General features: G+C 38.0%; 1 protein-coding gene across 2 annotated transcripts; it reads left to right on the top strand.

The window, feature by feature from the left end:
• Window positions 1–1396: 1396 nt before the first annotated feature.
• Window positions 1397–15787, top strand: GTPBP8 (GTP binding protein 8 (putative)). Of its 2 annotated transcripts, XM_047875320.1 has the most exons (6): window positions 1397–1931; window positions 4028–4126; window positions 7244–7374; window positions 8346–8445; window positions 10614–10732; window positions 15540–15787. In XM_047875320.1, exons 1-6 carry the CDS (start codon window positions 1494–1496, stop codon window positions 15619–15621), a joined length of 969 nt encoding a protein of 322 aa, XP_047731276.1. In that variant the 5' UTR covers window positions 1397–1493; the 3' UTR covers window positions 15622–15787. The 2 variants fall into 2 exon arrangements, with proteins under 2 accessions (XP_047731276.1, XP_047731277.1); XM_047875321.1 differs by lacking the exon at window positions 4028–4126 and having other exon boundaries at window positions 1538–1931.
• Window positions 15788–19160: the final 3373 nt, after the last annotated feature.

Below are 19160 nucleotides of genomic sequence, written 5' to 3'. Positions count from 1 at the left end.
ACAGAACTACATAGAGTGGGAGCAGATGGTTCCTCTATGTGCAAGGGATGCCGAACAGTGAAAAACAACATAATTCACTTCAAATGTTTATATACAGACTAATTTGATAGGGATAGCTAGAGTCACTGCCAACATCCATCCTCGTTTACTCCATTCTGGCCGCACTGGCCTCCTTGCTGTTCTTCAAATAAGCCATACACACTCTTGCCTCTGAGCCTTTGCATTTACATCTGGAATGCTTCTCTCATCTCCATCAGTCTGCACTCAAATATTACCTGTTCAGTGAGGATCACACTAAAATGCAACACCCTGACAACTCTACACACACACACACACACACACACACACACACACACCCATGTGACTAGGCTTTAGCTATTTCCTAAGTGTTTGTTATCTAATATAGTCTTTTACTTATTTATTGTAAATTAATTAGTATTTATCATATTATTATCAAGACAATAACATGAGGACAGAAACTCTTTTTATTTACTCACTGATCATATCTCCAGCACCTAGTGCAGTGCCTGGCATATAATAGGTGCTCATTACATATTTGATGAATTAACAAATGATGGAATCTAGCAGGGATGCCTTATCATCTATTGGATAACATACACTACAGTATTATACAGGAGGGTAGATAATAGTACAGTATATGAATACAGTCCTCATTTATCGGCCTCCCCTGGCTTCTACAGTTTAGCAAAATACATCCTAACCTCCTTGCTGTGCAACTAGACCAAGGGTGGGATTTCCACAGTTCTCTTGGAGGAGCGATGCCCTTGGATCAATTCAAGTCCTGTCTCACTTCCACCTTCTGTTTGCGCAATCTGCAAGACTAAGTAGCTGCTTGGTTCCCCAATCCACATTCCTTTTCTCCACTGGGATTTAAATCCTATTCTGAATCTAAACCCTGACACCCTGCCTAGCAGGAAGCTAGATCCTTTGGAGAGGATGCTACTTCACCCAGATCACCTGGAAACATGATGTCAGTCAGAATATTACAAGAACACAGAAAGTACTATTGCAACATCCCATCCGCCGGACTGAATCCCCTTTAGTACTGATTTGGCGGATTTTCCTGGACTTTGACAGTTCCCTCTTGGACTCTATATATAATTTCCATTACAGCTCTACAAGGGAATTAGTTTTGCCTGGTGATGTGTACATCAACATCAACGCCAATGATCCATGAGACTACCAGATACCGCGAGGAGTAAATGGGCCCGGAATCCACCAGAGCTTCACACGTTTGCTCCTTCGTTTGACACTCAAGGGCCACACAGCCCAGGTATCTTTTCACCTCTGTAAACCGTTAAACGGCCTCCCCACAGTGATACACAAGTCAAAGGCACAGTAGTCAGCGGGCCTGCGTGTGAAAGTCAACCACCAGCCTCCAATCCCCCGCCCCCACCTGCCTGCTCTGCGCCAGGAAACCCCAGCCTCCTTCTCCCTGGAATCAAAGCTCAGAAGGAAACGGGTGAGTCCAGATGAGACTACAATTCCCATCAGGCGTAGCGGGAGCGGGATCACGCACGCGCAGACCAGACCCTGGCCCTGTTGCCCAGCCGCGGGGCTTCTTGGAGAAGAAAATGGCAATTCCGAGGCTGCGGCACGCCGTGAGGACGCTGTTTGAGGTGCCAGCGGCGCTGCGGCGCTTGAGCCGAGCTTGCAGCACGTTCCACGCCTTCACGGACGTGCTCAGGCTGCCTAAGAGACAAATGACGAAGCTCGTGTTCCCACTGCAGGAACTCGAGCGGCAGCTCACACCAGACTCGAGGTTGGACCTTCACGTGAAGATCTTCGACCCGAGCCTGGAGGACATCTCCAAGGCGGAGGCCGTCTTCACGGCCACGTCCCGGAACCGCATCAGCTACCTCAGCTCCGCGGTGCGTCTCGACCACGCCCCAGACCTCCCCAGCCCTGAGGTGAGAGCCACTGCCGCCCTCTGGTCGTGAAGACTTGGACAGGCATATTGCCCTCACCTGTTCTTGTCACCGAACGGGAGAGAAGTGTCTAGCTTCGTGTGGACACATATAGTTATTTTAGCCAAAAAAGCACATATAGTTAATAGTTATTTTGGTAATGAATATAGAAGATTTTAAAAGATTGTAAAAATCCAAACCAAGCGTACAAAAAAAAATTAACTGGCCTTTCATTATCGTTTTCCTTTTTTTTTTTTTTTTTAATTTTTTTTTTTCAACGTTTATTTATTTTTTGGGGGGACAGAGAGAGACAGAGCATGAACGGGGGAGGGGCAGAGAGAGAGGGAGACACAGAATCGGAAACAGGCTGCAGGCTCTGAGCCATCAGCCCAGAGCCTGATGCGGGGCTCGAACCCACGGACCGCGAGATCGTGACCTGGCTGAAGTCGGACGCTTAACCGACTGCGCCACCCAGGCGCCCCTCGTTTTCCTTTTTAATTAAAGTGGGGAAAGCATGCCGAGACAAATGAGACAAAGTGAGGAATATGAAAAGTATAATAGTTTCATAAATGTGGTGGTCCTTACCAATATGTAATTTTCACTCAAGCCAAAGTTTCGGCCGTGCAAAAATAAGAATTATATATACATGGCAATGATGTAGGTTTTTTTAAAAAACAACTTTAGTGAAGTTGCACGAGTGTGCATTTTAGGCGTGTCTTGCAGATCTCATTATCTGTTTGCAGTAACTGCACCACTTCAGTGGAAACTTTCCTTCTAATCAGAATGGTTGTGGTAGTTTATGTAGTCAGAACTAAGGACGTAGGTAAATCATTTAATAATTACAAGACAGCATCGTGTTTCCACTTAGGCTCTTAATTACTGGACTTTTTGTGTAATTTGTTTTTTAATATTCAGTTTTATTTAGACATTATCATTGGATTTAATCTGGCAAAGTTTTTGAAATATATGCAGGACTCAGATCAATTCATGTTGAAGGACTGACCCCAGTCTTGTGAAATATATAGTGCCCCTGTCCCCCGTGCACTAAGTACCACCCACTCATATTGATAAGCAGAAATGCCCTTACAGATTTCCAACCCCCCCCCCCCCGGGGGAGGGGGGCGGGTCATACTGCCTTCACTTAGAACCCTGATTGGTATTGTACCCCCTTCATACCATGTTAAGAAGCAGAGTCATGTATATTAATGGTTAGTATCAGGAACATTTTGTTTCTTTCTACACTATAGAGATCTAAAGGAGAAAAGCTTATTTGGAGCAAGAGAGGTCAAGAGGAAGGAATAATCTCGTAATTACAATGGTATTGCAGTCTACTCTGGGAATTGCAGTGGGGAAATGCAGTTTCAGGCATGTAGTTGTACTGTAGAGTAAGTTTTGTTGAAATGCATCTAGTTTTTAACTTAAAAATTTGTAAATATGGAATGCTTAATGATTGTCACAGACATTCTTGAGTAGTATACTGTCATTAAAGGCACAGGTTCTGGAGATAGATGTCCTGAGTTCAGTTCCAGCTTCTTCACTTTCTAGCAGTATAATTTTGAGCCAATTATTTAGCTTCTCTCTGCCTCAAGTTTTAATCATTTGTAAAATGGGGATAATACTATTACCTCCCTTATAGGGATGTTGTAAAAAGTAAATCAGAAAATTCACGTTATGTGCTTTGAACAGTACCTGGCATTGGAAATCATTCAATACGTGGTAGCTGTATGTTAGAATTTGAGGTTTGACTAAAGGTAAGCCACCTCATTTTGTTTTGTTTTGTTTTGAATGTGTATTTATTTTTGAGAGAGAGAGCACAAGCAGAGGAGGGGCAGAGAGAGACAGGGACGGTGGATCTGAAGTGGGCTCTGCAGTGACAGCAGTGAGCCCAATGCGGGGCTCAAACTCACGAACTGCAAGATCATGACCTGAGTCAAAATCAGACGCTCAACCAACTGAGCCACACAGGTGCCCCATAGGCCACCTTTTTACATGGCTAGGCAAGACAGTGGTTTGACAGATTTTTGCAGCTAATACAACATATAATAAAAATGTATATATAAACCTAGTATTCAGTTAGCTTCTTTTTTTCCTTGTATAAGGTGTGTTTTATAGGCAGAAGCAATGTTGGAAAATCCTCTCTAATAAAAGCCCTTTTTTCACTGGCACCAGAGGTTGAAGTCAGAGTCTCCAAAAAACCGGTATGTTGAAGGAAAGGGATGGGGAGGTGGAATTTAAAAGAAACAGTATATTGAAATGTAAAATTGTCTGAACTATCTCTGAAATTGACTAAAATAACTAATAAATGTTGAGAGGTACAAGAAACCATACTTGCTAAGCTCCTAGAACAGGTCTTCTTCTTCTTTTTTTTTTTTAAATGCTCATTTATTTATTTTGAGAGAGCACAAGCTGGGGAGGGGCAGAGAGTGAGGGAGAGAGAGAATCCCAAGCAGGCTCCACACTGTCAGCACAGAGCCCAGCGCAGGGCTCACACTCACAAACTATGAGATCATGACCTGAGCTGAAATCAAGAGTCAGACGCTTAACTAACTGAGCCACCAGGGTGCCCCTAGAAAGGTGATTTCTTTCAAATAAGTAGTAAAGTAAGACATTTCATTAATGCCTGTATATTTCCCTGAAGAAAAAGAAAGTATGTCTGTATTTATTTTAGTAGTCTTGCAAGCTTCTTGAGGAAATCCTTTTGTCCAGATCTTTTCCAAAGAGTTGCCATATGAAGTGTTCTTTTGCCATTCTATATTTACTTCTTTAAGAGTGATCGTTTAGTTTTATGCTGATTTTAGAGGAAACTGTTTTGAATTATTTTTTTCCTCCTATAAGCTTTTATATCTTGCAAATTCCTTTTTCCCTTTCTTCCCCTATTCCCTCTCTCTTTATACATAGATATAAATATATATACATACATACACATATACAATTAGACAGACCCAGGTTTACCCAGGGCCGAATTATGTGATTATGTCAGCTAGTCTGCTGTAGTAACTTTCTGTCAGTTTTTAATTTTCTCTACTTCTTTCTCAGTGATGCAGACTGTACCAATATCTAAGATACCCTCTCCTTATTTTAAAAAAAAATTTTTTTTTAACGTTTATTTATTTTTGAGACAGAGAGAGACAGAGCATGAATGGGGGAGGGGCAGAGAGAGACGGAGACACAGAATCTGAAACAGTCTCCAGGCTCTGAGTGGTCAGCATGAGCCCGACACGGGGCCCGATGCGGGGCTCGAACTCACGGACCGCGAGATCATGACCTGAGCCGAAGTCGGACGCTTAACCGACTGAGCCACCCAGGCACCCCAGATACCCTCTCCTTAAAACTCACCCCCAGTTCCCTTCACCTTGTTATATATTCCCACCAACCTTGTGCTCACTGCCTCCCTTTCCTTGCATTGGAACCCTTCCATGAAGCTTCACTAGTCTTCTCTTGCTCCCCATTTCTTCATATAGTTGATTCCCTGGCTCCATCGCTGATGCCGATGATTGTTGTCATTCATGAAACCTCCTATGCTTATACCTACTCTGTCTTACCAGATAACCCAGCTAAATTCTCATTTCTAGGTAGTGTGGTTGCCTTCTTTCTACTAGAGGACAATGGAAGAAATGTATTCTTTTTTAAAAATTTTTGTTAATGTTTATTTATTTTTGATGGAGAGAGAGAGAGACAGAGCATGAGCAGGGGAGGGGCAGAGAGAGAGAGAGAGAGAGGCAGACACAGAATCAGAAGCAGGCTCCAGGCTCTGAGCTGTCAGCACAGAGCCCAATGTGGGGCCTGAACTCACAGACCGCGAGATCATGACCTGAGCCGAAGTCGGACGCTCAACTGACTGAGCCACCCAGGTGCCCCTGGAAGAAATGTATTCTTGACATTCCTGATTTGTCATTTTCCTGTGGATAGACACATCAGCTGATGGGAACCTAAGCACTGTTTTATAAAATCTTTCCTCTGGAAGTATTTGTTCCAAGTTCCAAACAATTGACTTTTTAAATTTTATATCTTAACTGTTTGTTTTCTGATTAATAGTGTCATTGGACACAAAACGTTTGTTTTCTGATTAATAGTGTCATTGGACACAAAACCATGACTTTTTATCATCTTTTTTTTTTTTTTTTTTTTTTTTTTTTTTTTTTAATTTTTTTCAACGTTTTTTATTTATTTTGGGGACAGAGAGAGACAGAGCATGAACGGGGGAGGGGCAGAGAGAGAGGGAGACACAGAATCGGAAGCGGGCTCCAGGCTCCGAGCCATCAGCCCAGAGCCTGACGCGGGGCTCGAACTCATGGACCGCGAGATCGTGACCTGGCCGAAGTCGGACGCTTAACCGACTGCGCCACCCAGGCGCCCCTATCATCTTTACATCATTTTAGTTTAACACATATTTTATAGTGTTGTATATGCTTTTAAAAAATGGTTTTATGAAAGCACAAAAACCATCTAATGAAACGTGCGAAACATCTGATCCTAGGGAAGGAGTAGTCTCGGCGTAATAAACTATCAGGCTTTGCATCTAGGTTTTATGAAAAACTGTATGACTGACAGTAAGTATTTTTAGTTTAGCCAGTCTATGCCATAAGACAGAGAATCCCAAGCAGGCTGTACCACTGACAGCAGAGAGCCCAATGTAGAACTTGAACTAATGAACCATGAGATCATGACCTGAGCCCAAGTCAGACATCTAACTGACTGAGCCAGCCAGGTGCCCCAATTTATTTCTCTTTAAAGTGGAGATCTGTTATTCGTCAGAGAATATTAACTAATACAGTCACACCATTACAGGGTAACTTTTTATTGAGACAGAGCTAATTAATGAAAAGACTCCAACATAATTTGGCTACATATTCTTAATCCAGAGTTCTTAAATCATATAGATTCTCTTAAAAATGAATTGGAGGGAAGAAGTAGTATCATCGAAGCTTATCTCCAGCCACTTCTCTTTTATCTTCTTTGTCTGTATCATCATCAACCCAGCTAGGATTATATTCATAATACTTAGGCTTTTAATAAATTGAATAAAAATATTTTGAGTCATTAAATATATAAAGGACATATATACCTGTATATATTTGTATATTTTAGTTAAAATACAGTGCAGTATTGGTTTCAGGAGTAGAATTCAGTGGCTCTTCACTTATATATAACACCCAGTGCTCATCACAACAAGTGCCCTCATTAATACTCCTTAACCATCTAGCCCATCTCCCACCCACCTCCCTCCATCAAGTGTCAGTTCTCTATTGTTAAGACTCTCTGGTGGTTAAGGACATATTTTAACAAAGCTTTTATTTTTCCATTTATTTTATCAGGGGCACACAAAGAAGATGAATTTTTTCAAAGTTGGAAAATATTTTACATTGGTGGACATGCCAGGTTATGGCTATAGAGCTCCTGAAGATTTTGTTGACATGGTAGAGACCTATCTAAAAGAACGAAGGAAGTAAGGAAAAAATTTTCTTGTAAGTTGAATCCAAAAGCACGTTTTCATTAATGGAATATTCTGCACCGTATGACTCTACATTATCAAGTGACTTCTTTTAGAGGTCCATTTTATTCTCATAATATTCTACAGTACAGCATGTAGGGCCAAGGTATATACTGCTTGCTTAATTTTTTCTTGTAGATTAGCTTAATTTTAAATTTCAGTGTTTTCCTAAATTGAGACTATAACTAGTTTTTCAGCAGAGTTCACTAATGTTTTTATATCAAACTCTTAGCTGACTAATTTTGAAAATAAAGATTATTGGTTATTGTGGTATTTACCACATTTAGATAAACTTCAGTGCATTTTAAAAATACTTCTGACACCACATCCTCAGTAAATGTAACTTTCTTTGGTCTACATAGGTAGTCAAATGGCAGTTTTATGTTTCAAGCATTGCACAACATATAGAGAAATTAATGTTAAACTTTTGAATTATAAAAAAGTATAAGTATCTTGCTTGTAGCTTTACATAGAAACTAAGATGAAATATTTACACACAAAAAAATACAAAACATAATGTGTCTGGTTTCCATTATTTGTTAGTCTTAAAATAATATTTGAAAATTTAGACATTTTTGTGACAACATCGTTAATTGGCTTCATGTCTCTCCCACTAGAGTTCAAGCTTTTAAGGGAAATGACTCATTCATCTTTGTATCTAGTCTTAGGCAGAGGATCTTAGGTTCAATACATGGTATTAAAATAAATTAATATTTAGTACATTTAGTTAATGAAAGTAACAGCATTGAGAGTTATTGGATTATAGAATGGACTTCCTAGTGAACTGAGAATTCCTTTTGCCTAAAGAAATTTTTGAATTTTTGAATGCAAAATTATTCAAAGGAAAATTTCTTAGGATAGTAAAGGTCAGGGGAGAAATGAATGAGTGTATTTTATATTGTCATTGTATTTCTGCATTCTTACAGTTTGATGAGAACATTTTTGTTAGTGGATAGTGTTGTTGGAATTCAAAAAACCGACAGTATTGCCATAGAAATGTGTGAAGAATTTGCATTACCTTATGTGGTAAGTGTTTCTTTCAAATCATGGTTGCAGTTAGAAATACCAGTTTGTGTGCATGTGCAAATGCGTGTGTGTGTTTGGTGAAAGAGCAGGTCTTGTCTCCGCAAGAGTCCCTTTTGACTAATCTTTTTGATTATCAGCCATTAAGACAAGTTCTGTGGTACTTTTATTCTCTTTTCTCTCCCTCAGCTTTAAGGTTTCGAAATTATAGTCAAAGTGAAGTATTTTCAAGTTGTGCTCTTCCCTTTCATTTTTCTGTGGCAATATAAATATTTGTCTAAAACATGTTAGTAGTTCTTTAACAGCAGTTTGGCAAATAGTACTTATCAAAAATGTAAATGAAATTGCAACTGAAAATTCGCTAAAGTGATTTGCAATTTAAGAACCATTGCAAGAAAATAGGCTCCAGCACACACAAGTAGGATTTTTACATTCTTAAAGAAAACAAAATTTCTTTCAGGAATATCTTACCAAGGCTTTTTCTGTTGTTTGTCCTAGAATAGAATACAGGTTAGTAGGTTGGTATCCACATTATTTTGCTTTGTGAGTTTTGCAGATAAGATAGCACTCTAAAGTTTCTTTCTAAGGAAGAGTGAAGAGTCCATTGACTATAATTTGGTTTCAAAAAAAGTTAGGAAACCACTAAAATGTAACAGTGGATTTGAATGCAAATCAAACCATGTTACTAATCAGCAGCATTTTTGTATTCTTGAGGTTATGGAATTGGGGTTTGCAAAAGCTCTGTGAAGCATTAGTGATAACTAGTTAGTTATGAGAAGTCAAAGGTCTGATATAGTCCACATAGTAAAAAATACCCAAATAGTGCCAAACTGGTTTTATTAAGTGATACAGTATTCCTGATTTGGTATCATAGGTACTGGTTAGTGAAATTGTATATTTTTCTCAGTTCAACTTTAAGGAAATAACTATTTTCTTCTTTGGAAAAGAGCTTGTGATAGAGGAATTATGTTTCCTTTTAAATATCAGCATATTTAAAGATAATAATAACAAAATATATAAATAAATATCAGCTTTTTTGCTTTTATGAGGAAAGATTGCCATTTGGAGGGATTCACAAGTAGTTAGAAACCACACACTTTCTGCTTCTCACTTCTTTTACCCTTAACATTTTTTATAACTGAAAAGCATAAATGATGAGTCAGGAAATATAATTTTATAGAAACTCCCCAGGAAAATATGATAGATCAAAGTCGTTTTAATTCATTTTATAATCATTCCTACAACTGTATCAGATACAAGATACAAAGAGCCTGATTTCTTTTTTTTTTTTTTTTTAATGTTTATTTATGTTTGAGAGAGAGAGACAGAATGTGAGTGGGGGAGTGACAGAGAGAGAGGGAGACACAGAATCTGAAGCAGGCTCCAGGCTCCAGGCTGTCAGCACAGAGCCCAAAGCGGGGCTCGAACTCACAAACTGTGAGACGATGACCTGAGCGAAATTGGACACTTAACCAACTGAGCCACCCAGGCGCCCCAAATAGCCTGATTTCTAGGGGTTTTTCTTAACATTATTACATGTAAGACAGAACCATTTTGTAGGTCAAAAATGATGATGTTGGCATTTTTATATAGATCAGCCTGATAATGCTCACTGTGTATCTTAGTTAACATGAGATGTATAGTGATCATATGCAACATTTGTCATACATCAATTGCAAATATGACTCAAGGGTCCTTTTCACTGGTCTTGAATCCATGATATTATGGCCCTGTGTAGTTAAAGCACTATTAAATAGAAATACATAGTATATGCTTTATCCATTGTATACATGTTTTTGTTTTGTTTTTTTTTTAATGTTCATTTACTTATTTTGAGAGAGAATCCCAAGCAGACTCTGTGCTGTCAACACAGAGCCTGATGCAGGACTCGATCTGACAAACCGTGAGATCATGACCAGAGCTGAAATCAAGAGTTGGACAGTTAACTGACTGAGCCACCCAGGCACCCCAGTATATTGCATATATTCTTATTTAATATTCATGGTAACTCCTTTAGGGGGTGTTGCTTTTATTTTATAGATGAAGAAACAAGAGAGATTAAGAAACTGATAAGGATCTACTAGTTACTAAAAATTTGTAGTGAAAAATGTGCAAAACTGTGTATTAAAAGATACTTTATTTCTAATGCTTAAATATTTGTTTTCTTACAGATGGTATTAACAAAAATTGACAAATCTTCCAAGGGACATCTTTTAAAACAAGTGCTTCAGATCCAGAAATTTGTTGACAGAGAGACACAAGGATGTTTTCCTCAGTTGTTTCCTGTAAGGTAAGAGTTGAATTGTTTTTATTACTTTTATGTACTCACAACCTTTAGTATTAAACAGTGTTTCTTAGATTGAGGTATTACTTAACATAAGAGGAGTTTGGAAAGCTATGCATTTAGCCATGATTTATTGGCTCAACCCATCAGCACTTTTGTTTTTTCCTTCCCTCTAGTTTGTCTTCTTCTACAGGCTCTTGCTAGATTTTCCCTAGGTATCTTCATTTTCTTTCTGCCTCAGCCTAGCTCAACCCTAGACTACAGAAGTGAAAACTTTTTACTTCTTAAAATCAGCTAAATAGCAACCACAATATACTACCATGCTTTTCTCAGTTTCAGAGAAAAGCAAATTATCTTTATGGTACAAAGCTCATTCGGGCTGTGAGGGATAAACATTTTTCTTTAAAAGGACCATATGTAAAGAAGAAGTGCTTCATATAAGTTAGAATTAAGCACTGGTAGCAGACAAAATGATGATTTCTTTAGCTGGCAATTTTGAGCTAGTTGATGTCGTTTAGTGATGAAACATGAGTCTATACTTTGAGCATATACCTGGGATATAGTAGGTAACTTGTACTAGAGCACAGATAAAGTGCCATTCCCGTATGATTTTCTCTCTCTTAACTTCTTTGTGGAAGGCACTATGGTATTTGCTATGAGAAATAATAAAACCAACTAATACTTGGTTGTATATAAAACTGTCCTGTAATCATTCATTCAAAGTCCTGCCAATCCAGATCACATTTAAATTGTTTGTAGTTGTGAACATGCCTGTCAAAATCCTTCATTCATTCATTCCTACAAAATGGTCTTCTCTCTTGACTTTCATTCAAGGGTTTAACCTGTTTATTTGTCTATATCCTATCTATATAATAGAGACTCCTAGGGGCAGGAATGAAATCCTACTTCTTACAGCCCTGAGCATTGTCATAGCAGGACAGCTGTTTATTCTCTTTAATAAGAAGGAAGTGAGACCTCAGCTAAAAAAGCAGCAAAAACATAAGATGGGCAGATTATGGCTTAATAGCAGCATTTATTGGGAAAAAAGTTTTAGTTGACTGTAAGCTGAATTTGAATTGACAGTATAATGGGGCTGGGGAAAAACTGACGATGTTTTCTTGACCTATATTAATAGAATTATAGTGTCCCAAACAAGGGAATGATCAAGCAGTAGTCCCACACTGCTGTGAGCTATATGCCATCAGATGAGTCAGGTTAGGTTGTGACTTGACATTAAGAGAAACTAGAACTATCTGAAAACAGATGGTCTTGGGGAAGGTTACATCACTACATCACTCATAAGACTTAACTGATCCTCACAATAAACATCTCTATTTCTAGTTAAGGTTGCAAGTCAAAGAAGTGAAGTGAATTGCAGAGAGGTATCTGTTTAAATAGAGCATGGACTTTGGGGTCAGAGAGCCTTTATTTTGCATGATTCTTCTTATTTCTTGACCATAGATTTTAAAGTAACTTATTTCATTTTTTGAGCCTGTTTTCTCACTAGTGAAAATATGATTATTAGAAGGATTAAATACAATGTATTGTGACAGATATACACACAGCCACATAATAAATGTTAGTTTCTTTTCTTGCCAAAAGTCAGTCAGTAAGTGGCAGGGTTAGGCCAACAACCCAGGTTATCAGATTCCCAGTACTTTTAGAAACATTCTCTTCTTGAGATGTGTCAGCATTCTCTGCTGCATGACCTTGGAATCACTGCTGCCACAGTACTCACCATAAGTGACCAAGGCTCTGCAGAAGCCATATAACACTCAAAGGCTAAGACTTGAGATACGGGATCTGGTGACTTTCAAGAACTTCACCATTCACTATACCATAGTGACCACATACAGGAATTTGTCAGACTGTATTCTGTACCTCTCAAAACCCAATTCAGAAAGTAGAGTTGTATACATTTGTTGGTCTTATGTGCATGACCAAGTCCTAGTCCATCCCTCCAGAAAGAAGTTTGGCCTGTTCACAAAATAATTATTATGAGAAAGTCCGGTTTTGTTTCCTTCTTTTCTTATATCCTTATAAAAGAAAGGTGGGAGTATAGTCCAGCAGGCTTTGGCCTTTAAGGCTGTAGGCAAAAGCTAAATGCTAAACTTCATGACAGAACTCTGCCCCAGTTGAGTAGAAAGGTATAAATGGTGAAAGACCCTAAAGATTATTGCTGGGATCAGTCTGTTTTTATAACTGGCATGGAAGAAATATGTAAGTAGGTAGAGTGCAATTGCTCTCTATGTAGTGGGATTCCAAGCAAAGAGAACGTACTCCAAGAACAGAATTACAGTAGTTGACAGAAATGTTGCAGATGAGTTCAAGATGCCATAATTAGTGTGTGGACTACCCAGCTTGTATCTCTCCTTTAAACCATATAGCTTCATTTATGACCCAGGAATCATTATGGGCTGTTTTCAAGCAGGCAGTTTTGGTTAAAAAGTCTAAAATGCTGTACTTTATCAAGAACGGAATTAGCAGTGCAGTAGAAAATATTCTCCCTGTTTTATGTATAGGTATGTACCACTCCTGTACCCACTTTTATGACCCATAAAAGTCATAGTGTATCCATAAAGTCCATGTATCCTGAGAAACCGTGTGCTCACTTCCATGCTGACAAATGGATGGATGCATATGGATGGATATAGTAAGACAGGTAGATAATAACAGACATAGTAATGGTGATGATGATTTTTAAAAATAATGAAAAAATGGTCTAAGTTATCAAGGTTATTGAATCTTTGCCACAAAAAGGACAAACTAAAGAGATCGAAACTTTTAATCTGGGAAATAAAAACCAAAATAGAAGATGTTCCAGTGGCATTTTTCACAGAAATAGAAGAAACAGTCTTAACATTTGTATGGAATCCCAAATAGCCAAATCAGTCTTACAAAAGAAGAACAAAGCTGAAGGTATCATAGTCCCTGATATCAAACGATGTAATAAATCTATAGTAATCAAAACACTATGGTACTGGCATAAAAAAAGGCACATAGATCAATGGAACAGAATAGGGAGCCCAGAAATAAACCCACACACATATGGCCACTATGACAAAGGAGCCAAGAATATACAGTGATAACTGGGCATTGTCTTCAATAAATGGTGTTGGCAAAACAGGACAGACATATGCAAAATAATGAATGCAATAATGAATACAATTCAGCCATAAAAAAGAATGAAATCTTACATCATACACAAAAATTAATTCAACATGGATTAAAGACTTGAATGTAAGGTGTGAAATGATAAAACTCCTAGAAGAAAACATAGGCCCTTAACATCAGACTTGGCAATGATATTTTGGATGTGACACCAAAGGCAAAGGCAACAAAAGCAAAAATACACAAGTGGGACTACACTGAACTATAAAAAGCTTTTGCACAGCGAAGGAAACCATCTTCAAAATGAAAAGGCAACCTACTGAATGAAAGAAAGTATTTGCAAATCATATATCTGATAAGGGGTTAACATCTAAAATACAAAACTCCTACAACTCAATAGCAGAGACAAAAAAAATCTGATAAAAATGGGCAGAGGATCTTAATAGACATTTTTTCCAGAAAAGACACACACATGGCCAAAAGAAAAAGGTGAAAACATGAAAAGATGTTTAGCATCAGTAATCATCAGGGAAATGCAAATCAAAACCACAATGAGATACCCCCTCATACCTGTTAGAATGGCTATTATCAAAAAGCCCCCCTGCCCCCAAATAAGGCAAGAAAAAGCAGCCTTTGGTGAGAATGTGGAGAAAAGGGAACCCTTTGCACTGTTGATGACATTGGTACAGCCACTATGGAAAACAGTATGAGGTTCCTCAAAAAATTAAAAATAGAACTGCCATATAATCCAACAATACCACTTACAGGTATTTACTTGAAGGATACAAAAACACTAATTTGAAAAGATACCTGTACCCCCATGTTCACTGCAACATTATTTACAATAGTTAAAAAATGGAAAAAACCTAACTGTCCACCTATAGATGAATGGACAAAGAATGGGAAAACACACACACACACACACACACACACACACACACACACACACTGGTTACAATTCAACCATAAAAAGAATGAAATCTTGCCATTTGTGACAACATGGGTGGATATTTGGGGCATTATGCTATATGAAATACATCAGGCAGAGAAAGACAAGTTACCATAAGATCTCACTAATAGTAGAATTTGAGAAATAACAAAACAAGATCATAGATACAGAGATTAGTGGTTGTCAGAGGTAAAGGATGGGGGATGGGAGGTATGGGTGAAGGGGATCAAAAGGTTCAAATTTCCAGTTATAAAATAAGTTATCAAGATGTAATGTGCAGCATGGTGACCATAGTTATTAATACTGAATTGCATATTTGAAAGTTGATAAGACAGCAGATCTTAAAAGTCCTCATCGCAAGAAAAATTATAATGATGTGACAGGTGGTGACAGATGTTAACTGGACTTACTGTGATTACTTCACGATATATACAAGTATTTAATCATTATGTTATACACCTGAAGCCAATGTTACGTGTCAGTTATACCTCGATTTTAAAAAAAAAAGCACTTTGTGAAGTAAAAGGCAAAGTAGTAATACATTGAAATTTTTAGAATCCTGAAGGAAATCGATCTGATACTATGGATCATCAGAATACAACAGGCTGGTGGGAGAGAGGAAATGCAGGACAAATTAAGATATTCTGTTTCATACATGGAACTCAAGAGTTTTTAAACAGTTCTTAAGTTGAATGAAGTCAAATCTGTTACTATATCTGAAGAAGAAAATGATTTTTCTTTTTTTTTTCACAGTTCTGTGACCTATTCTGGAATCCATCTGTTGAGATGCTTTATAGCAAATATAACAGGAAATCTTAAGACTGATGGCCTGTAGTTTAGCTGAAGATTCAAAATTCTCTATGCCAACTGGAGTTTTGAACATCAATAATTTCAGCATTTTTTTATATTAAATATAATTTATTGTCAAATTGGTTTCCATACAACACCCAGTGCTCATGCCAACAGGTGCCCTCCTCAATGCCCATCACCCACTTTCCCCCCTCCCCCACCCCCCATCAACCCTCTGTTTTGTTCTCAGTATTTAAGAGTCTCTTATGGTTTGCCTACTTCCTTCTCTGTAACTTTTTTCCCCCTTCCCCTCCCCCATGGTCTTCTGTTAAGTTTCTCAGGATCCACATATGAGTGAAAACATGGTATCTGTCTTTCTCTGCCTGACTTATTTCACTTAGCATAATACTCTCCAATTCCATCCACGTTGCTACAAATGGCCATATTTCATTCTTTCTCATTGCCACGTAGTATTCCATTGTATATATAAACCACATCTTCTTTATCCATTCGTTCGTTGATGAACATTTAGGTTCTTTCCATAATTTGGCTATTGTTTAAAGTGCTGCTATAAACATTGGGGTACAAGTGCCCCTGTGCATCAGCACTCCTGTATCCCTCGGGTAAATTCCTAGCAGTGCTATTGCTGGGTCATAGGGTAGATCTATTTTTAATTTTTCAACATTTTTTTTAATGTTTTGTTTTTGAGAGAGAGACAGAGAGACAGAGTGTGAGCAGGGAAAGGGCAGAGAGGGAGACACAGAATTTGAAGCAGGCTCCAGGCTCTGAGTTGTCAGCACAGAGCCTGACGTGGGGCTCAAACTCTTGAACCGCATGATCATGACCTGAGCTGAAGTTGGACGCTTAAACAACTGAGCCACCCAGGTGCCCTTCAACATTATTTTAAATGTTGTGCGTCTGTAATTTGCAGAAGGATCATTTCAGCTGTAAAACTTGCATCTTCCCAAAGCAAGTATGAATTTGTGCCTGGGGGAAAATGTTTATAAATAATTTAATTATGCTGTTCATTAGAACAAATAGTGTTCTATTTTAACAGTTCCTATTTTAACAGGGCTCCTGTTTTAACAGACTGACAAGAGCACATAGAAGTCCATAATATGGAAACCTATTTACTACTGTGTAGAGAATGGTTTGCCGTGTTTTTATTGGGCTTTTGTCTTTTAAAGACAATGTCTATTACCTACATTTAAATAATAAAATAGACTAGGTTAAAAGGGGCTACTTTTCTATTAAGCACTATTGGTAGATGGAAGACCATTGCTCCTCTCTATGCTTATAAGTTATCTTTTTTCTTAGACTTTGTATATATTCTTGATAAAATCTCAGTCCATGCTCAAACACCAGTCATTTCAGGCTGGGATCATTCACCTTCAGGTGAACACGGTATTCAGAATCAGAAGACCAGAATTCAAGTTTCAGTTCTAATATTTATTACATTGGGCTTTGGGCATGTTACTTGATTTCTCTGCACTTTATTTATAATTCACAAAGCTATAAAGATTACAATGGTATTATATGTGTAAAGGATATCTTTATGTTTTGTGTATTTGTAAAGTAAACCAACCCAAGAATACAGCAAAATTCAGATTTATCACAGAAAACCTGTTGTCATTGAGGAGATAACATTTTCTCTAGTAAAAGGCAAAAAACAAAACCAGTTTTAAGTGAGAAAACTGATATTTACAAAAGGCAAGAGAAAAAAGTTAATGAGACAGTTTAGAATTGGTACAGTAAGATTCAGAATGGAAAGATAAAGCGTGAACAGAAAAGGTTTTTATGAAGATGCTATGGACCTATTCATGTAAATGGCTTAGCTTCTCAAAGTGAGGCTGAGTATTAAAAGATTACAGCAGTAGCACTAGATAAAAACTTAAGACTGTAAACAACTTTGTGACTTTTTTAGGAAATTCAGTATTTTCAGTTTTACGGTTGATAGCACTGGTTTATTCTAAAAGCGGTGTTTTAAGCTAAAAACAAAAACAAAAATAATTTTATGCAAGCATTCACAAAGCAAAACATATGGTGACAATAGAACGATCTTAGAAGTCAACATTTTGCTTGCCAGTGTCACTGTACTGCTTGTCTTAGCCTTTGTTCTCCTAAAAGCAGAGCCCAAGACAAAAGTTCGCATGCAGTCATTTATTTGGGAAGTGATCCCAGGGAACAGGAGCAATAGAGAGAGCAAAGAGAAGAAAGGAAAATCAATCAAGGATGCAGGAGTTGGACATCACATAAGTGCTAGTGCTTGATCTTGATGGACCTTCTTTGGAGCCTTATGAAATGTGCCTCTGAGTTGTCTTTGAAGTGGGAGAAGGTGGCTCCATGCCTCTTCCAACTTGTGGGTGCCCAGTGCCAAGAAGTTCCTTCAGCTTGTCAGAAGGAACAGAGAGGAGGCGAAGTGTGGTTATCCACTCCTACTGTAAACTGTTGCCACAGCAGTGGCTGAAGGAAGAAGGCCAAGAGGATTTGGCATGGGAGATCTCAGCACAGTGCTATCAGGAACTACCTATTGTAATGCTACCAGAACAGTAAAATTGATATTCACTCTGATGACACTAACAGTAGTTTCTAACCTAGTTTACTAGAAAGTTGTAGTTTGTATATTTTAGATTTAATTATATTATATATATATATTAGATTTCATTTTCATTAGAATTTTAAATTGTTTGGAAAGATTAACATCTAGAATACTGCATTTCTTACAAATTTGTATAAATTATCACATTGTAGACACATGTGAGGCTTTTTTACTATTTCCCCCAGAATTCTAAGGAGCAAGAGACGGGGAAAGGGAGGAGATGAAGAATCTTACTCCAAAGAAACATTAATGAAGTACAAAAAAGTGTTAGGCCTATAGTCCAATCCAGGCTTTATAGTGTTATCTCCTTAACTCACTGAACACTGGTTTTTCCAATAAGGGATAATCTCCAAAGTCTCTTTCAACTGTAAAAGTTTATGATTCTTGAACAATAATGCCACTTCAGATGAAGCAATCCAAGCCCAGCGAAACTAACTCATTGGAGTCATAAACGAATAAAAGCAGAAACAAGACTGGCCCTTAAATCTTAGAATCATAGAAGCTGATGGCTATTTTTAGACTTGTCCTGAATGAGTATTATCCATGTTTTAAGGTACTAAGTAGCTACTACCTACTCTGTAGGAATCCAGGAAAAATATATACAATGAAAAGGGACTAGAAATTTATTAAGAACTTTGAATTAAATCAGGATATTTAGCAAGGCTCCAGGAAAGAAGCTAAAGCAGTGTTTAACTGCTTTGCAGGCTGTGTGCATCAAAATCACCTGAGCTCCTTGCTAAAAATGCAGGCTTCTGTCCCCAGCCCCTGGCTGTGTTTATCAGTCTTTCAGAAGGGAATCCCCATTTTTAAACCACCCACCAAGTGATTCTCAAAACAGCCTCAAGTAGGAGAACCACTAGTGTAGACAAGTGGGAAAATGTGCAAAAAAACAATAGGGCTAGATAAGGAGTGGAAAGGAAATAAAATGAAGATGGCCACGGAAAAGAAGGATGCGGTATATACTAGGGCACTGTTTTATTTTTCTC

Source organism: Prionailurus viverrinus, chromosome C2 (genome assembly GCF_022837055.1).
Source record: "Prionailurus viverrinus isolate Anna chromosome C2, UM_Priviv_1.0, whole genome shotgun sequence".
NCBI classification, from domain to species: Eukaryota; Metazoa; Chordata; class Mammalia; order Carnivora; family Felidae; genus Prionailurus; species Prionailurus viverrinus.
This window is presented reverse-complemented; position numbering and strand designations above follow the sequence as displayed.

What these genes read in the sequence shown, in the direction of transcription:
- GTPBP8 (XM_047875320.1), top strand. Translation starts at nt 1,494, where the DNA reads ATGAGACTACAATTCCCATCAGGCGTAGCGGGAGCGGGATCACGCACG. An exon ending in CAGACCTCCCCAGCCCTGAG is followed by an intron (nt 1,932 to 4,027) that starts GTGAGAGCCACT and finishes TCCTTGTATAAG; the next exon opens with GTGTGTTTTATAGGCAGAAG. An exon ending in CCTCAGTTGTTTCCTGTAAG is followed by an intron (nt 10,733 to 15,539) that starts GTAAGAGTTGAA and finishes TTTTTTTCACAG; the next exon opens with TTCTGTGACCTATTCTGGAA.